Source organism: Ascaphus truei, chromosome 6 (assembly GCF_040206685.1).
Source record: "Ascaphus truei isolate aAscTru1 chromosome 6, aAscTru1.hap1, whole genome shotgun sequence".
Lineage (NCBI taxonomy): Eukaryota > Metazoa > Chordata > Amphibia > Anura > Ascaphidae > Ascaphus > Ascaphus truei.
Window position 1 is genome coordinate 95,284,775 of NC_134488.1, and position 20,871 is coordinate 95,305,645.

Consider the following 20,871-nt stretch of genomic DNA (forward strand, 5'->3'; position numbering starts at 1 on the left):
GGGAAGCACCGCTCTTGAGGCTCCACACCCCGAAAACCACAGCTGTCCACACACCCACGAGTCAGCACATGAGCAGGAAGCAAAACAGGCAACAGCCTGAGCTCAGTGCTGCCGGGGGACTCACTGAGGCAAACCACGCGGACCAGAGGTCTCGCGATAGTCAGTGACGTCACCACTTTAGGCAGGGACAGGGGAAGGACACACGCGAGTGCTGGGAGCTCTCAGAGCCAAATTCTATGGAGGGAAAGATTAAAGGCTAACAGGGAAGGAAGCCAAATGTCTCTACCAAAAGAAGGTCCACCCCAGGAGTGTGTGGAGCTTCCAGGGGTAAAGCTGTGCCATCTCCCTCCCAGGCTTCGGAGTGCCAAGTGACATTGTGCTACAGGCTTACATATATCAGCCTTGCTGTAAGTAGGGTTTTAATTTTAGCCTCACTGGATGCCATTGCTTTATAAGTGTTTCTTGCCCACAATCAAGTGTTTGTTGTTTTTATATTTATTTTTATTCATTGTATTAAACTGCTATCTTATTTTGCATACCTTATCAGTGATTTTTTGTTTTTAGTTGCACTATGATCTTTTTTTTTCTATGTGGTCTTATAATATGTTTGTTTGTCTGAGACTACATTGAAGATACTTCCTTGGAACTCATCCCAGCTTTTTGACTTGGACTATATTCGGTCAGACATTTATTTCTTTGAGACGCCGGTTTATGTGTTTTTACTGTGTATATTGGTTTGTATGACCTACTGTCGCGGCCGAGTTTATTTAAACATTTACCCGGTCTCGGCCGCGACAGTAACTGGGCGCGCACCGGGGTGTCCCGTGCGCGCCCCGAAGCCTCGGAGGAACGTTCCTCCGATCGGGGCTTCTCCCTCCCCTCTCCGGGTCCGCCAAGTCCCCCGGAACCTCCCACCGCCGTCCCCCACATCGCGGGACACCAGGGCTCCCTCGGGGAGCCCTGGGCACGCGCGCATCGGGCGCAGGCACCCGATGAAGCGTGACCGCGCATCGGTGACGCGCGGCACGCCGAGGGGATTCGGCTAGCAAGCCGGGAGATTTCCCGGCTTGCGGAACTAGCCGAATTTATATAAAACTTGTCGCCTCTGTATTTTTTTCCTGGCTGCCTCCACTCCAACATTTGAGGGTGTATTCGTAAATGTTAGTTGCTTAATTGTCACAATTTTTTTTATATAAATTGCATTAGCGCTGTTCCCACTGCCCTTCCCCTTTATCTATTGATGTGCATATACAGTACTGTATGTGTACAGTACTGTATGTTAGGGGTTATAGGGGATGGCTTCAAAGACAACAGCTCGCAAACGCCCCCATGTGTGTTTACACGGCATTGCAGTATTGCAGCCAGCGGGAATAAAATGCTTAAATCACAGCCGGGAAAATAACACAATACACTCCGGGCGAAAACGATACAAAACCGAACATCACCGGGATATTCTGAAATTTGCGGAACTAGCCAAGTTAGAATAAAGTGTGTCGCCTCTGTATTACCGCCCCACTACAGTCCCAGACTAATATTCTGGGCACAACTTCCTCTCTGAATGGGAAGAATCAGCTGTTAGTTCTTGGGGATTTCAACTTCAATTGGCTTTACCCTAAAAACAACATCTTCACACAATTCAAGTTACTGAATTTAATCCAACTAATTTCCCAAACCACAAGGACAAACCTAAAATATTACAAACATTCCTTGTTAGATTGGATTGTCCCAATAGAATCGAATCCTCTGGTATCCTAAATGACATCTGTAGTGACCATGCAATAGTGTATTTTGTAAGGAAAATCAAATTACTGTACTTAAATCAAGCCCTAAAGTTCTACTCACTAGAACATGTAGAACCTTTAACCAGCAATAATTTATGGCCAATCTTACTAACTGCCCTTGTTTCAGAATAAATCTGATTCCTGACCCCAATTCTGCACTTGTTGTTTTTTTCAAACAGATTTCTTAAAAATCTGTGATACCCATGCCCCACTATGTAGTTCACGAGTAAGGGGGTTCACTTTCCATGGGTTACATCGAATCTTATTGCGCTTAACCATTTCAGGGATGCATTATGGAAAAGGTATAAAATAAATCCAGTTTTCAAGTCTCGAAAAAACAGACTGAAGTATGTGTCCAAAGTGAGAGAGGCTAGGGCTGTGTGCATATAACATTGTGTCATCTGCATACAATATTGTGTCATCCGCATTGAAGCTCCCTTAGCAGCTATAGGTAGATCAATGATGAGGACAGAAAAGACTAGGGGCTCCACACCAGAGCCTTGCGGGACACCACAGGTGATATCCAAAGTGTTGAAGTTAGAGCCTGAGATTGACACATGATGGGATCTACCTGAAAGGTTGGAGTGAAACCAGTTTAACGTATGTTCCCCTATTCCAGAGCACTACAGTTAGTTTAGCAAGATAACATGATCAACAGTGTCAAAAGCTTTTGCAAAATCTAGTAATATTGCACAAGTAAGTTGTCCCAGTTCCATTCCACATTGGATCTCATTGCAAACTTTTAGGAGGGTAGTTACTGTGGTGTGTTTTGGACAAAAGACAGATTGGAGTTGGCTAAGGAAATTTGCCTTGGTATAGTAATGACTTTGGATAGTATTGGGAGAAGATACTGTAGATTGGTTTGTAGTTTCAAACAGTGTTCTTGTCAGCATCTTTGAAGATTGGGCAACTCTGGCAATTTTCCAGGTTTTAGGGATATGGCCAGCTGATAAAATGGAGATAATTAGAGAAGCAAGTGGTATGGCAATGACTGGGCATCGAGTCATTGTAACTTTGATTGCCATAGGTTAGGTCTACATTGGCTGCTTAGTTTTAATTTGAGGAGCGCTTGTGTATTCTCCTCTTCAGTTACTGAAAATTGTGGGCAGTTTTGGGACAGGGTGGGGCTATAGGTGTTTTCCAAGATTGTGCTTCATGTTTGTAGTTCGGGTTGCACTTTCCTAATAGGGAATTAGCACACCCAACAAAGTATTCATTCAACATAAAGTAACACCCCTCCTTCTCTCTTTGATCTATGTTGCCTTGAAATGGAGTATCCCTGAATGGCGATATTTGCATCAAGGGTATTAGGAGTTAGTCATGTTTCTGTGAGAATGATGGCTTTGGATTTATGCATAAGGCTCCATGCCCTTAGTTCACCCAGTTTAGGCAACAGGATATGGATATTTATATGGATATGGTCCTTTTTGTTACTTGAAAGGGATATTCTCAGTTGTATGGGACAGAGTTGAAAAGAGAGGGCCTTGGTTCAGTGCAATAAACCCTGCTAAAGAGTAACAGTATACATAGAAATGTGAGTAGTTGTTTGCAGGCTATGATTTTGGTGTAAGGTTTTCAGAGTTCTCCTCCAACATTTGGTAGATAGTGCAAGGCTTTTAAGTCGTCCAGGGTGGATGATGATATTGGCTGTGGGACAGGAGGGAGGAGTTTGCAGTTGACAGAGAGAGAAACATTTCCATGAGGCCACAGTAAATAGCAAACTTTAGGAAAGTAGAAGGTTCATTATCACAAAGGTGGGTAACTTTGCTTGAAGCTATTGTAAGTCCAGTTAGTGTGTGCATTGAGCAGACAGCAGATGTGTGCATTTTACCTGCTACTGAAAGTGTGCTGCATTTTCAATGCTTGGGTCTGCTCAGGGATTGCAGAGGGATTTGGATGATGGGAGAGGAAGATGTCTGCATATAAATGTTGAGAGAGACAGAGATCACAATTATAATCTGGTTGGGTGATTATTGTATACAGGGGTTACAAAGGATTCAATGGGTTAAACATACCTGTGGGTGAACAGAGAAATCAATTAGTTCAATGTCACATCAGTTTAAGTTATAATCTTGCATGAGGAACAATACATGCATTTATATAACTACAGTCTTTCTACATATTCACTTAAAGATTGTCACTTTAAGATGCTATGCTAAACCCTGCTACGCTTCCCTTGACCTTAGTAACCAATCCGTCACTGTGAATGAAGCCTGTTAGTGGTTGCAAACCAAAAGCAATAATACAGGAGAGTAATAAAAAAGCAATAACACCATCCACTGTGCAAGGTACAGCAACACCAGTGAGTACATGATTATATCTGCATATCTTCCATAGCTTCCAAAACCTGCTTAATTCGCTCCATTGCCACATGCCATGCTGTGGTTAAGTTGCAGGTAGGGATTCTGGGTAATAGTATATAAATCAGTATGTAGCCCTGTTTCCCCCACCCCTAAGGGAGATTAATGGGTGGTGACTGTAATTAGCTACCGGTGCTGCCCTTTTACCTGTTTGGCTCGCAGGAGCCTAAGCCTCCGCCGCTGGGAGCCTGGGGTGAATTACTCGTACTACTATATTGTGCAGCGCCTCCACCTGTGAGAGATCCCAGCAGAGTGGGAGCAGCCCCTCACAGGACACTCTTACAATGAACCACACAGCTTGGTAAAATAGAAAAAGGCTTTATTGGAACATAACATATCTCTTAACGCTCTACTGTAATGACTTATCTTATCACTCTAACCACTAAAGACACAACTATCCACACACCTCGAAGGGCTTTATACCCCACACCTCATGTATCCCACACGTGTCCACAGCAATCCAAAAGTCCCCCACCCAACCTCACTGGTATATGAGACAGCGCTGCCCACAATGTGTGTGTATTTTGTTGGTGCACTTAGTTACGATACCTGCCCAGTGCGCCAGCACCTGGGCCCGCTGATCTCTTCGCAGAGGATCCTCCGATCCCGAGATTAATCCGCCTCCACGTGGGTTGGTGTCTCTCCGGACGATCCCACTGTGAAGACAGTCTCTATCACTGAAGAGGTCTGTTCCAAGACAAAACTTAGGTAAGAAAAAACCAGGGGAGCGTTGATACCTTTAAAAAGAAAAAAAGACAAACATAGTGCAAACTGTAGCAATATGTAAATGGAGCTCCCATGCGGGCACCACAGACTAAGGCAAATGCCAGACCAGGGGGCCACAAAAGGAACTATACGGAGGAGATAAATCTTAAGAAAGAGAGGCACACGTGCAAAGTTCAAGTAAAAACACACAGTTTATCCAAAATGATAAAAGTGGAGGCTTACAAAATCCCAGTGGGAAAACAGCATTGACGTTGGTGATCGCAAGATCACATCACCGCGTCACTGCAGCAGCAAACCGCCACGGTACACCAAAGCCTGGAGCCGTCGCGTCACTTCCGGTCTTGGGGCCGTTACTTCACTTCCGGTTACGCCGCCGGTAGGAAAGCAGCTACACGGGATTCCAGGTAATCTCTCCCTCTCGATCAATGGGGTCACGCTCAACGCGTTTCGCCGTTCTAACAGACAGCTTCGTCAGGAGTAGCAATGACCTGTCCTAGGTGTCTTATTTATACCCATACACCTATCAATATCCTCTCCTCCTATAGGATAATTGATAGAACATCCCCAAATGACGGGCAAATCAATTAAATGCTACCGCACACAGGGATATACATATATATTGAAACAATTGTAAACATTTATTTATACAATAATAATAAAATAGTTTAATAATACAAAAGCATGTTAAAAATACTAATTCTAACTTATCTTTACATTCGTAGTGAATCAAACACTAAAACATATTAAAAATTAAAATTCAATCTATCACATACATTAATGACTTTCTAATAATTACTGCTTATCATAGTAGATGGCGATAGATGAATCTTAAAAAGACAAAGAAATTTGATTAAGAGACAACATAATATCAAATTTCAGTATGCATACACAAAAATTAGGCATATTTTTAAAGGAGTCTTAACCATATTCGACATAGATCGGAACACAGATCTGAACCCCAGACAAAGTAAAAATACCAAAAAATTGTGTAAAAGTGTAATCCCATCAAAATCATATACAGAATGATATATAATAAAAATGAAAAAAACTAAAGAAAAACACCGAGCTCAAAATCCACATTCAAGCCTTGCGGCACTAAGGTTTTGAGAGAAAAGATCCAAAAGCTCTCTCTTTTTTTCAGTGCAACATTTCTGTCACCACCTCTCCAGTGGGACAGGACATGTTCCAGCACTGTGAATCTCAGTCCTGAAGTGTCACCCTGTTGTATTGTAATAAAGTGATTGGATAAAAAATGCGTTGTGACACCTCTACGCACATTACCAATGTGTTCCAGAATACGTGTTTTAACTGGCCTAGTAGTCTGGCCTACATATTGCAGCCCACATGGGCACTGTATAAGGTAAACCACGTATTCTGATCTACACGTAATGTGTTGTTTAATAAAAAACTTTTCATTAGTTATATTTGACTGGAATCCAAACTTGTCCTCCAATCTATATCTACAAGCCAGGCATGTAGTACACCCAAAAAAAACTTTTATTTGGGGTAACCACCTATTTTCCTCTTTAGAGACTTTTTGCAGGGCACTAGGTGCTAGTGAGTTCTTTAATGAATTAGCTTTTTTAAAAATAACTATTGGTCGTTCAGGTACTATTTCACCTAAAATGAAATCGCTTTGTACAATGTGCCAATGTTTGCATATTATCTTAGTTATTTTTTCGGATTGTCTATTAAAGTTGGTAAGAAAAGAAAATTCAAAATTTTTATTTTTCTTAACTTTCTCTGAGTTTTTTATAAGTTCTTTCCTTTCTAGACACCCTACTTTTTCTACTGCATCCTGAATGACTTGTTCTTCATATTTCTTTTCCCTAAATCTTTCTTGCAAGAATAAAGATTGTGTGTTGAAAACATTGCTATTTGAACAATTCCTCTTGACCCTACGTATTTGGCCATATGGTACATTTTGTAGCCATTTAGGGTGATGACAGCTAGAGGGTGTGATGTAATTATTTATATCGACGTCTTTGAAGAAGGTTTGAGTACTAATCTCTCCCTCTTCTATGAGCACGGTCAGGTCCAGGAAATTAACCCTTTCCCGACTGAACTCACAGTTAAATTTAAGGTTGAGCAGATTATCATTCAGATAGTATATAAATCTTTTAAGACTTTCCTCATCCCCTCTCCAAATAAAGAATATATCGTCGATATATCTCTGCCACAGGCACAGGTCCACACCCAGCTCTGCAATGGACCAAATATGGTCTTCCTCCCATGAACCCATGAGAAGATTTGCATAGCTGGGTGCAAACTTTGTGCCCATGGCGGTACCACACTTCTGGAGATAGTATACTCCTTCAAACAGGAAATAATTATGCTCTAGGATAAACTTTATCCCATCTAGGATAAAGTTTGCTTGTTCAGGAGGCATGTTAATATCCTTTGATAGCGCTCTATCTATGGCATCATGTCCATCTTTGTAACTAATGCACGTACAGTATAGAGTGAAGTTATATCGCATGTAGCAAGAAACCATCCTTCTTCCCACTTTTGATTGTTTAGAACACGTAGAATATTTGTAGTATCTTTTAGATAAGACGGAAGTTCTTTCACATATTTCTGCAGATACGTGTCTATGTAAGCAGACAAATTTGATGACAGGGAATCGATACCCGCTATTATGGGTCTTCCTGGGGGGTTAACTAAACTCTTATGGAGTTTAGGGAGATAGTAAAAGATGGGTCTGATCGGATGTTCTTTGTACAGAAAATTATACTCACTCTCGTTTATAACTCCATCTTGTTTTCCCTTAACCAGCAGTTTTTTTTATTTTACATAGAAAATCTGAGGTTGGATTCTTTTTTAAAGGTGTATATGTATGTTTATCACCTAAAATCCGGTATGCCTCAGATATGTAATCTTCCCTATTCAGGATAGCCACTCCTCCTCCCTTATCAGCTTGTTTTATAACAATGCAGGGTTTTGAGGGCGTCTCTTTCATTCTTACTCAGATTGTTATCAAATTTTTGATCTGAACTTACCAACTTTTCAAAATCTTTCTGAACTAATTGCGTAAAGACATCTAAATTTTTACCTTTCATATGTTTAGGGTAAAAGGTGGATGATGGTTTCAAACCTGAGTGTATCACAATATGTGCATTTTCATGGGATTGGGTCATATCCTTTTTAATAGATTGAGTAACATCTTTTTTTATTAGATCCATTTTTGAATTCTCACTAGTTCTGAGCTCAACCTCTTTTTGCCTAAAAAATCTTTTAATGGTTAATTTCCTTAAAAATCTTTGTGCATCTAAAAATAGGCCAAAGTTACTAGAGCCTACAGTGGGGGCGAACTTCAAACCTTTTGAAATAAGGGACTCTTCAGTTTTGGTTAATACCCTAGAACTCAGATTGAAGATATTTTTACCTATTTCTTGGGTTTCTTTGGGTACTTCTTTCTGTCCCCTTCCCCGTTTTCGTCGTTTTTTTCCCTTTTCCTTTTTTCCGAGAGTGGTCTCTTCTCATCAGTGGGGCATACGAATTTGTTCCCTGAAATGAAGTTGATCCCCCCTCCCCTAAAAAATCCTTCTTGTTGTTAAACTTAAGACCACCTTTTTGAAACATTTTGTCTCTCTGGGCTTCTCTTTGTTCTCTTCTATTGTATATACTAATTTCCCCTTCTGAGTCATAGTCTATACTCATAGATCTTTTCGGGGTTAATTCTATGCTTACTTGTGTTTTAGCATATTTATTGCCCTGTTGGTGTGGAGTTCTATATGATTTTGTCCTCCAATTTTCCCTTTCTGGACTTATCCTAGTCTTGTTAGGGGTATATTTTCTAGGTTTTTTCTTTCCCTTAGATGTATCCTTTTTGGGTGAAGGTTTTTTAGGGGTTTTGTTTGTCTTTTGGATGGTTTAATCCACCATTTTATCAATACTAGGTTCAATTTTCTCAAGTTTTCTAGGGGGGCCGTCTTTATAATCCTCCTCATCTCTTAAGAATTTTTTTACTTTTTTTGTAATTGTCTTTTTCCAAAGTTTGTCTAATTTCTTTTGCAATTGGGCATCTTTCTCTTTAAAGAGTGTGGTCTGATCTAAAGTACCAATTCTCTCTTCAATTTCTTTCACCTCTATATCAATCTGTGACACATGGTGCTTTTGCTGTTCTATCACTAGACCCATTAGGTCATTAGAACATTTCTCTAAAAGACCATACCACTTATCAAGGAAGCTCTCATCTTCCAGATCCATGGACGGATTCTTATTAATTCTAAGACCTCTTGGGACTCTCCCACTTAAGACATATTGCTCTAAAAATGTGTAGTCCCAAAATTTCTTTATATCTTTAGTTAACAACTTCTCCAATTTATCAAATTCTGATGCAAGAATATTGGCTTCCCCTATAATAGGGGCACTGTCCAAATCTAATTTCAGAATGCTGTTGAAGTCCACAGATCTAGTGTGTCTTCTAGAGAAAATATTGGAGGAGTTGTTATCTATTTCTATATCTTCCATAGTGAAAAATAGTGTAGCCTATCTAAAAAGAAACAAACAGATATATAATACACACTATACGTGCATTAGTCACAAAGATGGACATGATGCCATAGATAGAGCGCTATCAAAGGATATTAACATGCCTCCTGAACAAGCAAACTTTATCCTAGATGGGATAAAGTTTATCCTAGAGCATAATTATTTCCTGTTTGAAGGAGTATACTATCTCCAGAAGTGTGGTACCGCCATGGGCACAAAGTTTGCACCCAGCTATGCAAATCTTCTCATGGGTTCATGGGAGGAAGACCATATTTTGTCCATTGCAGAGCTGGGTGTGGACCTGTGCCTGTGGCGGAGATATATCGACGATATATTCTTTATTTGGAGAGGGGATGAGGAAAGTCTTAAAAGACTTATATACTATCTGAATGATAATCTGCTCAACCTTAAATTTAACTGTGAGTACAGTCGGGAAAGGGTTAATTTCCTGGACCTGACTGTGCTCATAGAAGAGGGAGAGATTAGTACTCAAACCTTCTTCAAAGACGTCGATATAAATAATTACATCACACCCTCTAGCTGTCATCACCCTAAATGGCTACAAAATGTACCATATGGCCAAATACGTAGGGTCAAGAGGAATTGTTCAAATAGCAATGTTTTCAACACACAATCTTTATTCTTGCAAGAAAGATTTAGGGAAAAGAAATATGAAGAACAAGTCATTCAGGATGCAGTAGAAAAAGTAGGGTGTCTAGAAAGGAAAGAACTTATAAAAAAACTCAGAGAAAGTTAAGAAAAATAAAAATGTTGAATTTACTTTTCTTACCAACTTTAATAGACAATCCGAAAAAATAACTAAGATAATATGCAAACATTGGCACATTGTACAAAGCGATTCCATTTTAGGTGAAATAGTACCTGAACGACCAATAGTTATTTTTAAAAAAGCTAAATCATTAAAGAACTCACTAGCACCTAGTGCCCTGCAAAAAGTCTCTAAAGAGGGAAATAGGTGGTTACCCCAAATAAAAGTTTTTTTTGGGTGAACTACATGCCTGGCTTGTAGATATAGATTGGAGGACAAGTTTGGATTCCAGTCAAATATAACTAATGAAAAGTTTTTTATTAAACAACACATTACGTGTAGATCAGAATACGTGGTTTACCTTATACAGTGCCCATGTGGGCTGCAATATGTAGGCCAGACTACTAGGCCAGTTAAAACACGTATTCTGGAACACATTGGTAATGTGCGTAGAGGTGTCACAACGCATTTTTTATCCAATCACTTTATTACAATACACCAGGGTGGCACTTCAGGACTGAGGTTCACAGTGCTGGAACATGTCCTGTCCCACTGGAGAGGTGGTGACAGAAATGTTGCACTGAAAAAACGAGAGAGCTTTTGGATCTTTTCTCTCAAAACCTTAGTGCCGCAAGGCTTGAATGTGGATTTTGAGCTCGGTGTTTTTCTTTAGTTTTTTTCATTTTTATTATATATCATTCTGTATATGATTTTGATGGGATTACACTTTTACACAATTTTTTGGTATTTTTACTTTGTCTGGGGTTCAGATCTGTGTTCCGATCTATGTCGAATATGGTTAAGACTCCTTTAAAAATATGCTTCATTTTTGTGTATGCATACTGAAATTTGATATTATGTTGTCTCTTAATCAAATTTCTTTGTCTTTTTAAGATTCATCTATCGCCATCTACTATGATAAGCAGTAATTATTAGAAAGTAATTAATGTATGTGATAGATTGAATTTTAATTTTTAATATGTTTTAGTGTTTGATTCACTACGAATGTAAAGATAAGTTAGAATTAGTATTTTTAACATACTTTCGTATTATTAAACTATTTTATTATTATTGTATAAATAAATGTTTACAATTGTTTCAATATATATGTATATCCCTGTGTGCGGTAGCATTTAATTGATTTGCCCGTCATTTGGGGATGTTCTATCAATTATCCTATAGGAGGAGAGGATATTGATAGGTGTATGGGTATAAATAAGACACCTAGGACAGGTCATTGCTACTCCTGACGAAGCCGTCTGTTAGAACGGCGAAACGCGTTGAGCGTGACCCCATTGATCGAGAGGGAGAGATTGCCTGGAATCCCGTGTAGCTGCTTTCCTACCGGCGGCGTAACCGGAAGTGAAGTAACGGCCCCAAGACTGGAAGTGACGCGACGGCTCCAGGCTTTGGTGTACCGTGGCGGTTTGCTGCTGCAGAGACACGGTGATGTGATCTTGCGATCACCAACGTCAATGCTGTTTTCCCACTGGGATTTTGTAAGCCTCCACTTTTATCATTTTGGATAAACTGTGTGTTTTTACTTGAACTTTGCTCGTGTGCCTCTCTTTCTTAAGATTTATCTCCTCCATATAGTTCCTTTTGTGGAACCCTGGTCTGGCATTTGCCTTAGTCTGTGGTGCCCGCATGGGAGCTCCATTTACATATTGCTACAGTTTGCACAATGTTTGACTTTTTTTCTTTTTAAAGGTATCAACGCTCCCCTGGTATTTTCTTACCTGTGTTTCGTGTGGACCTTGAAACAGTCCGTCTAAGGGTTTGAGTGGCTTTACCTTTTTGTGTTTATTATTTTCACATTTTTCCACTAAGTGTTTATATTAGGATTTTATTGCACTGTGTTTAAAATATTGAGCGCCATCTAGTGTGTATTATATATCCAAGACCAAACTTGCAAGGCCACGTGCCCACAGCTGTGTCCCTGACTGTAGTAGAATACACCTGGCTGCTAAGGGGATCCGTTCCCTAGCTAGGGCATGTCCCTGTAGAAGCTCCAACCTTCCAATGACTGGGACCTAGCTGGAGTTTAGGGGATTATGGGCCTAGTGCACTGGGTCCCTGACCCCTGCACACACAACCTCCCCTGTCTCACTCCCAGCTTCAACTCCTCACAAACACACAGCACACAACAATGTCTTCTATATCTCTGCTGCGGGAATCCTAGAGCCCTATTGGCTGTAATGAGTCACCTGTGCTGCAGCCCCAGGGACTGCTTGGAATTGTAGTCCCTATGGGAGCTCCTTGCTATGGGGACTGCGTGCCCGATCTCTACTGCGCATGCCTGATGCTGTAATGGCCGTCGCTACTCTTAACTGAGCATGCACAACTTTCAAGAGCTCCTGCATACTTGTAATGGCCACCGCTACCCTTGCCAACCTCTGCGCATGTGCGAAGCTGTCACGCGTGCGTGGAAACATTAAACATGGCGGCGTCCTGCCCCCGCAACGCCCCCGCAAAGCTGGAGGTATGGGGGAAGAGAACCGGGAGTCAGGGCGACCGCCGGGACCCTGGCTACAAGCACACAAAGCATGTCACTTTTTAGCATTCAATCTGTTTTAAACATGTATTCCTTAGAGCTTTTGCTTGATGTATAGGACATCTGTTGATGACATGGGGATACCCTCATAGGTTTCTTGTCTACTCTACAGTCAACAAGTTGTAGGTAGTGTTTACTATTTTTGACTCCCATAAAATTGACTCATCTCTGCTTCACATTTCAAGGTTCCTCTGTCCGTCTGCAGTAACAGTTGTCCACCCGGGTATAGGAAAGCAATTCGGCCGGGAAAGCCACTTTGCTGCTTTGACTGTATCCTTTGTGATGAAGGGGAAATTTCCAACCAAACTGGTACGCAAAGTTGTTTCCAGCTTAATACTGTATGTCCTAAATTAATTTATCTTAAGCACTTCAAGTTACAGAAAGTTAAAATAACTGGTCAGGCTGGAAAAGGAGTTTGTATTTTCAATTTATGAAACTGTTTATTCTTCAAAACTCCAGGTCCCCAAAACAAGTATGATAACGTATTAATTGCATAGCACTTAAGTCATTGACAGATGATCAATGTGATGTACAGGATATGTGTGATTGCATGTAGCTGGCCACTAAAACAAGTAGTTTTATCACTTTATCTGGCATAGCCATTACTAGGCTATTTCCTACAGTGGATCAAAGAGGTATATTAATTCTTACATTGGGCATTTCAAAACATAATTGAAATTATTTCTTATATATTTTACGTTTTATTGGGTGCAAGATAAATGTAAATGAAGCATTAAATTACTTTGTTTAGATGTTAATATTTATAAAACAGAGACAGTAGATTTATCAAGCGTTTTGCACCTATTGTATAGGAGAAACACAACTGTAAGTTTAATTAATGACAAAAACATATATCTATAAAATATAAAAGACACTAATAATTATTTCTATAATTGCAGATATGACGGATTGCTTGAAGTGTCTTGATCACTACTGGCCTAATGAACAAAAAAATAAATGTATAAAAAAATCTACAGAATTCCTTTCCTACCAAGAACCATTAGGGGCAGCTTTGGGTGTCACAGCTGTAACCATAGCAGTTGTTCCTGCCATCATATTGCTCATCTTCATCATGTACAGAAACACTCCAATAGTCAAAGCCAATAACCGAGAGCTCAGTTATGTCCTGCTGATCGCTCTCCTCTTCTCAGTTTTCTGTGCTCTTGTTTTTATTGGTCAGCCTATGAATGTAACCTGCATCATCAGACAAATTGCCTTTGGCATTGTATTTGCTCTCAGTGTTTCTTGCATTTTGGCCAAAACTATCATGGTAGTCCTAGCATTCAGAGCCACAAAACCCAACAGTAGCATGAAACGATGGATTGGACCTCAGCTGGGTAACTCAATAGTTGTTAGTTCCACATCAGTGCAGTTAATCCTCTGTACAGTGTGGCTGTGTCTCTCTCCTCCTTTTGTGGAAAGAAACACATCCTATAAACTAGGCACAATCATTATTCAATGCAATGAAGGCTCAACTACTGCATTCTGGTGTATGCTGGGATACATGGGTCTAATGGCAATAGTCAGCTTTGTGGTGGCTTTTTTATCTAGGAAACTGCCTGATAGTTTTAATGAAGCCAACTATATAACTTTCAGCATGCTAGTGTTTGTCACTGTTTGGCTGTCTTTCATCCCTGCTTATCTTAGCACCAAGGGGAAATATATGGTGGCAGTGGAGGTGTTTTCAATCTTGTCTTCCAGTGCTGGGTTAATCTCATGTATATTCTTCCCCAAATGTTATATCATATTACTGAGACCAGATCTAAATTCTAAAGAATTTCTCATGGGCAGAGGGGCTTCCAGGACCAACAAATTTAAATAGTGCCCTATAAAGAGATGTTAATGTATATACATTACACTAGCTCAAAGCAAGTTTTCTTCTTAAAAAACAGTCTTGGATTTTCATGAAATGATGTAAAAATGTGGGTCTGACTGTTTATAAGTTTCAGAAACATTCTATTTTTCCTTGTGGTTAATCTTCAAATGTAGAACAAGCAAATAACAATCTGACACCGGAGACAAGAGGAGATACTCATTCTTCCTTAAAATTACACCATATACGATGGATGATACTTATTTTGAAAGATACTTATTATGCACGTTTAAATGAATCACCCCAACTAGTGGTATTATGTTTACGTGGACTATTTGTTTTTCAAATCTTGTGTTTAATAGGTCAATTGTTTTTGTATTACTCACATTGGTTCAATAAAAAAAAAGGTCCATACCTGCAAGGAACCCCAAATTCTCCAGGTTTAATCCCGTTTTTCACATTAAAAATAACATACTGTATGGCTTTAAGGCTCACACATCAGAAAACAACATTACCACCTAGACAATGACACCTAGAAAATAATATATATTTAAATAATCCCATGTACAACAACATGTCTATAATCTGTGTATTGATTCAGTGCCTGAAGTTTTGACATACAAAAGAATGCAACATATAAAAATATTTTTTTTAATAAAATGATACTTTAACTTTAAACAACATTATAATATGATTTAAAATAATATGATTTATATTAGACTTTAGGGTCCAGATTCCCTAGTTAAGTAAGAAGAACATAGTAAGAAGAGAACATTTGCCCTTTTGGAAGATGGCTGCCCTCCGCTTCCTGTGGCAATTCACATATACTAATTTACCATTGCTATCAAGCAGACCATAATATTTAAGGCATAGAAAATATCACTTTTTCAGTTTGTCCCAGATAAATGTTATTTCTCAATGCTATGGAGGATTCTGCCATCAGTGAGGGTGATCTCATTGGCAATGTCCTCTCGTCAGCCATTTTATTCCATGACATGACTAACAATATTCAGCCCTGGGGTTGGATTTATGAGGCTCTAATAATGTAAAAGAAGATTGCTGTTTCAAAGAATAACCATTGCAGAAAACATGTGAAAATATTTACCATCATCATAATCTACAGGTAGAATAATACTAACTTTGCAAAAGCATTTCTACCGCTTAATCAAGGTATCAAAACCTAGAGTAATAGAAATAAAATCTTGAAAAACAACAATATATCTTGAAATTAAAAATAATATTACTTTCAGCATAGGAAACATTAAACTTGTGAACCACAAGTTTTCTCAATCATGTTAGAAGCTCTAATTAACTCTTTCACCAATTAGGTACATTTCAGTGGCCTATTATAAGTATAGCCGTACATATTGGTTGCAGTACGTTAAAAAGGGAAGGGAGCTGTGCCTGATTTCAACATTTGCTAAGCAGGATGCTATGGAAGAATATTATTTTCACATTATTTCTATGTATAACTATACAGTAAACAGGCTTTTGTTTTACCATAGCTATAAGAAAAGTCATGCTCTGTATAACAGTACATTGTAGGAGTGAGATTACTGTATGTGTATGTGTAAAGAAAGGCTATTTTTATTCTCTAAACTTTACTTCCCTTATTGAAATGCTGAAATTTGTTCCTTTGTGTTAGCTGGGCCCCTTGCCTTTCTTATCTTGTTATACTTGTAGAGTCAGGTGAGAAAGGTACAGCTGTAGGCCTTGAGAAAAGGGAAGGGGGGAGGGGGATGAAATGAGGTTGCCAGGCACATACGTTTTTCTGTATGCCTAGTCTGTTAAAATATATACAGTAGCAACATGTATAACCAGTAACTATGTGGAAACAAGGATAAAGAAGCAGAATGCCCAATGAAGTCATATAGACTGACATTGTGAAATGATGCATGCCCGCCCCTTTTTGGGGTATAAATTAGTTTGCTCAGAGTTTATAGATTAGTTCATTTATGTTATATCAGACAGAGATGTTGGATTGTATGTAAATGTTTCTCTTTCAAGCAGCTGCTGCAATAAAAGTTTCTTACCTAAAAATCAGCGTGGGACTCAGTTTCTTCCACAATACACATAGGGGCAATGTTTTTTGGACAATGCTAGAATACTTTCTAAAGTATTTACTCTCTTAAAACAAAGGGAGAAAGATTCCTTAAAAAACAATCTTTAAAAGAAAGTAGAAGTATACATTTGTAAAGTAAAAAAGTAGTCATACGCTCAGTTTGTATGTAAAACTGTGGTGGTACATAATACCCACTGACACACCCTACCTCGATCACACGTAGAAATAAAAATAAAAAACCTAGACTGAAATTATAGATTAGGAGCACATTTTTTCCTGTTGTGCCTCTATGACAGTAATGCCCAAACTCAATTATCGAGGACTACCAAATAGTGACTTTCCAGGTTTCTCTATATAACACAAACTTCTAGGGGGAATGGGGGGAGGGCACTATCCCGGCACTAGCCATTTAGCCTCCCCTTAACCATCACTAAGACAGGTTTCTTAGGTATGTATTGTCCTGAAAATGTAACCTGTTGGTAACACTTGAAAATTAAACTTGGGCACCGCTGCTCGATTTGGTGAAGTGGAACGTGTGTTTGCTTTAAGGGGCAAGCCTATGTTTTTATTGACCAGCGTTCAAAACCTTTATTGAAATTCTGCAAATATTACTACAAACACAAACATTTTATTTATCTATATGTCTCTTTCTGTTTTTTTTTTTAATTTGTGAAGTCACAAATAACATAATCAAATTTGATTTTATGAAGTACATCTCATTCGATTGTCATCAAGGAAAGAATGTTCAGTAAAGTTGAAGCAGCAACTTTGTAAAAGATCTTTCTGCTTTGCAGTTTGTAACCATCATTGATAGTACAATTTATAAGGCAATGTCAATGTTAGGAAATGTTGACTCCAGCTTGTCATGCTGTAATAGTTTTTTGTTGTGCGTTATTTTTTTTAAACATTTTTGACAAATTAAGTAAACTACCTATTCCATAAAAGAATTGTGGAGACATTATCTTTGACTAAAAATATTCTATAAAGTCAGGCTAGAGATTGTATTGTATGTCTTTATTTGTATAGCGCCATTGATGTACATAGCGCATCACAGTAGTAATACACGTGGTATTCATATAAATAACAAATAACATAAATAACAGGTCATGGGAATAAGTGCTTCAGACATAAAAGTAACATTAAGGAAGAGGAGTCCCTGCTCCGAGGAGCTTGCAATCTAATTGGTAGGCAGGGAGAACGTACAGAGACAGTAGGAGGAAATTCTGGTAAGTGGGTCTGCAGGGGGCCAAGCTTTGTATCATGTGCTCAGAATATCCACAGTGCTATTCATATGCTTCTTTAAGCAAGTGTGTCTTAAGGTCAGTCTTAAAGTCGGAAAGAGAAGGTGCTAGTCGGGTATTGAGGGGAAGGGCATTCCAGAGGTGCGGGGCAGTCAGTGAGAAAGGTTTAAGACAGGAGTGAGCATTAGATACAAAGGGGGTAGAAAGAAGACATCCTTGAGAAGAACGCATGAGTCGGGTTGGTGCATAATGAGAAATTAGGGCATGAGATGTAAGGAGGGGCAGAAGAGTGTAAATCTTTAAAAGTGAGGAGATTTGAGTGCGAGATGTGGGATTTGATCGGAAGCCAGAAGAGGGATTTCAGGAGGGGAGACACGGAGACAGATTTAAGGAAAGAGTAGAGTTATTCTGGCAATAGCGTTTAGGATAGATTATAGGGGAGACAGGTGAGAGGCAGGAAGGCCTGACAGCAGGAGGTTACAGTAATCGAGACGGGAGAGAATGAGGGCCTGAGTCAGAGTTTTAGCAGTCAAGCAACAGGGGAAAGGGCGTATTTTTGTGATATGGCAAAGGAAAAAGCGTCAGGTTTTAGAAACGTTTTGAATGTGAGAAGAGAATGTGAGAGAGGAGTCGAGTGTGACCCCTTAGCAGCGTGCTTGGGCTACTGGGTGAATTATGGAACTTCCAACAGTAATGTGGAAGGAAGTAATAGGGCCAGGTTTGGGAGGAAGTAAGAGGAGCCTAATTTTTGCCATGTGAAGTTTAAGTCGGTGAAGGGCCATCCAGGATGATATCGCAGAGAGACATTCAGAAACTTTGGTTTGTACAGCAGGTGTAAGGTCGGGGGTTGAAACGTAAATCTGTGTGTCGTCAGCATAGAGGTGATATTTAAACCCAAAAGATGTTATTAGGTCACCTAGAGAGAGTGTGTACAGAGAAAAGAGAAGAGGTCCCAGGACAGAGCCCAGGGGTACCCACACCGAGAGACTGAGAGATCGATAGAGGAGGAGGAGGTGTTAGCAAAAGAGACACTGAAAGTACGATGGGAGAGGTAAGAGGAGATCCAGGATAGAGCTTTGTCACAAATACCAAGAGTATGGAGAATGTGAAGGAGAAGAGGGTGGTCCATGGTGTCAAATGCTGCAGAGAGGTTGAGTAATATGAGCAGAGTGTAATAACCTCTATCTTTGCCAGCATGGAGGTCATCAGTTATTTTAGTGAGGGCTGTTTCAGTGGAGTGAGCAGTGAGGAAGCCAGATTGTAGAGGGTCTCGGAGAGAATAGGTGTTGAGAAAATGGAGCAAGCGAGAGAATACAAGACGTTTAAGGTGTTTAGAGGCAAAAGGCAGGAGGAGACAGATCGATAGTTAGAAAGACAGGTAGGGTCAAGCTTGCTGTTTTTGAGTAATGGTATAACTGTTGCATGCTTGAAGGAGGACGTAAAGGTACCAGAGTAGAGGGAGGAGTTAAAAATGTGTGTGAGCAGAGGGATTATAGTAGGAGCAAGAGGTTTCAGGAAATGGGAGGGATTGGGGTCAAGAGGGCAAGTGGTAGAGGGAGAAGAGGGGATCAACAGTGACACATCCTCCTCTGATACAGTGGAAAAAGAGTCAAGGAAGGCAGGAGGAGAGTTAGGAAGCGTTGTAGGATGGGATTAGGAAACACAGGGGATGTCCTGACGTATGCATTCCACCTTTTCCTTAAAAGAGTAAGAAAAGTCCTGAGGTGAGATGGAGGAAGAAGAGGCAGCTGAGGGTGGTTTGAGTAGAGAGTCAAAGACAGAGAAGAGTCAGCATGGGTTATATCCTTGTGTGTGTTGATTAGTGAAGTAAAGTAGGTTTGTTTAGCTTGAGACAGGGCAGAGATGAAACAGGATAGCATAAATTTGTAGTGAAGGAAGTCTGCGAGAGTGTGAGATTTCCTCCAAAGTAGTTCAGAGGAATGAGTGGAGGAATGCAGCATGCGCATGTGGGAATTTAGCCAGGGTCTGGGGTTAGAAGGGCGAGGACGGCAGAGAGAAAGTGGGGTATGTAGATTAAGAGAGGAGGATAAGGCAGCATTGTAGTTCCTGACAAGGTTGTCAGGGTCTGTAGCAGAACTGAGAAAGTTAAGGGAGGAGCGTAAAGTGGACTCAAAGGCTGGTAGGTTAATAGAGCGCAGGCTTCTGCAGAACCGAGGAGTAGATGGAGGTGGAGAAGAGGAGAAGTGAGAGAGAGAATGAGATGAGGTGATGTCAGAGAGACTGAAATGGAGAAATCAGGGAGAGAATTTTTTTTTGTGAAAACCAGGTCTAGGTAGTGGCCATCCTTGTGGGTGCTGGCTGCAGTCCACTGTTGAAGGCAAAAAGAAGAGGTTAGAGAGAGAAAGCGGGAAGCCCAAGGGAGAGAGGGGTCAACAATGTGGCAATTGAAGTCCCCAAGGAGAAGAACAGGGGAGTATGAGGAGAGAAAGAAAGAGAGTCAGGATTCAAAGTGAGAGAAAGGGGGATGAGTAAAGGTAGGTGGGCGATAGATTATCACCACGTGGACAGGGAGGGGAAAGAAGATCTTGGCAGTGTGAACCTCAAAGGAGGGAAAAGCAAGAGAGGGAGGAATAGGAAGGGTTTGGTAACGGCAGAGAGAGGAGAGCAGGAGCCCCACGCCTCCACCCCTGCCATCAGGGTGCGGAGTGTGGGAGAAAGAAAGGCCACCATGAGAGAGGGCAGCTTCCAGAGCAGAGTCAGACTGAGTGCCAGGTCTCAGTTATAGAAAATAGAAGCAGAGAGTGAGAGAGAAAGAAGTCATGCACAGAGAGGAACTTGTTAGAAAGGGAGTGAGCTTTCCAAAGGGCACAGGAGAATGGGAGAGAGGAGGGAGGTTGACAGGGGATTGGTGTGAGGTTAGAGGAGTTTACACCAGAAGGAGTAGAGGTTGCATTTGGCAGGGGGAAGGAGAGCATGTAGGAATTAGACAGGGACCAGGATTGGGAGAGTTATTCCAGAAGCAAGGAGGAAAAGCATGGATAGAAAGAGAATGTGTGAAAATGATTTATAGAGGTGTTTTTTTAGTGCAGGGGATACAGCTGTGTAGTGAC

General features: G+C 40.3%; 1 protein-coding gene across 1 annotated transcript in view; it reads left to right on the forward strand.

Annotated features, from left to right (window-relative positions):
- The window catches only part of LOC142497426 (vomeronasal type-2 receptor 26-like), a 90,629-nt gene extending 74,092 nt beyond the window's left edge, over nt 1–16,537 (forward strand). The window contains exons 5-6 of the mRNA XM_075605200.1: nt 12,870–12,993; nt 13,584–16,537. Of these exons, the coding sequence (XP_075461315.1) occupies nt 12,870–12,993; nt 13,584–14,506 (1,047 nt within the window). The 3' untranslated portion in view covers nt 14,507–16,537. The remainder of the gene's footprint in view (nt 1–12,869; nt 12,994–13,583) is intronic.
- Nucleotides 16,538–20,871: the final 4,334 nt, after the last annotated feature.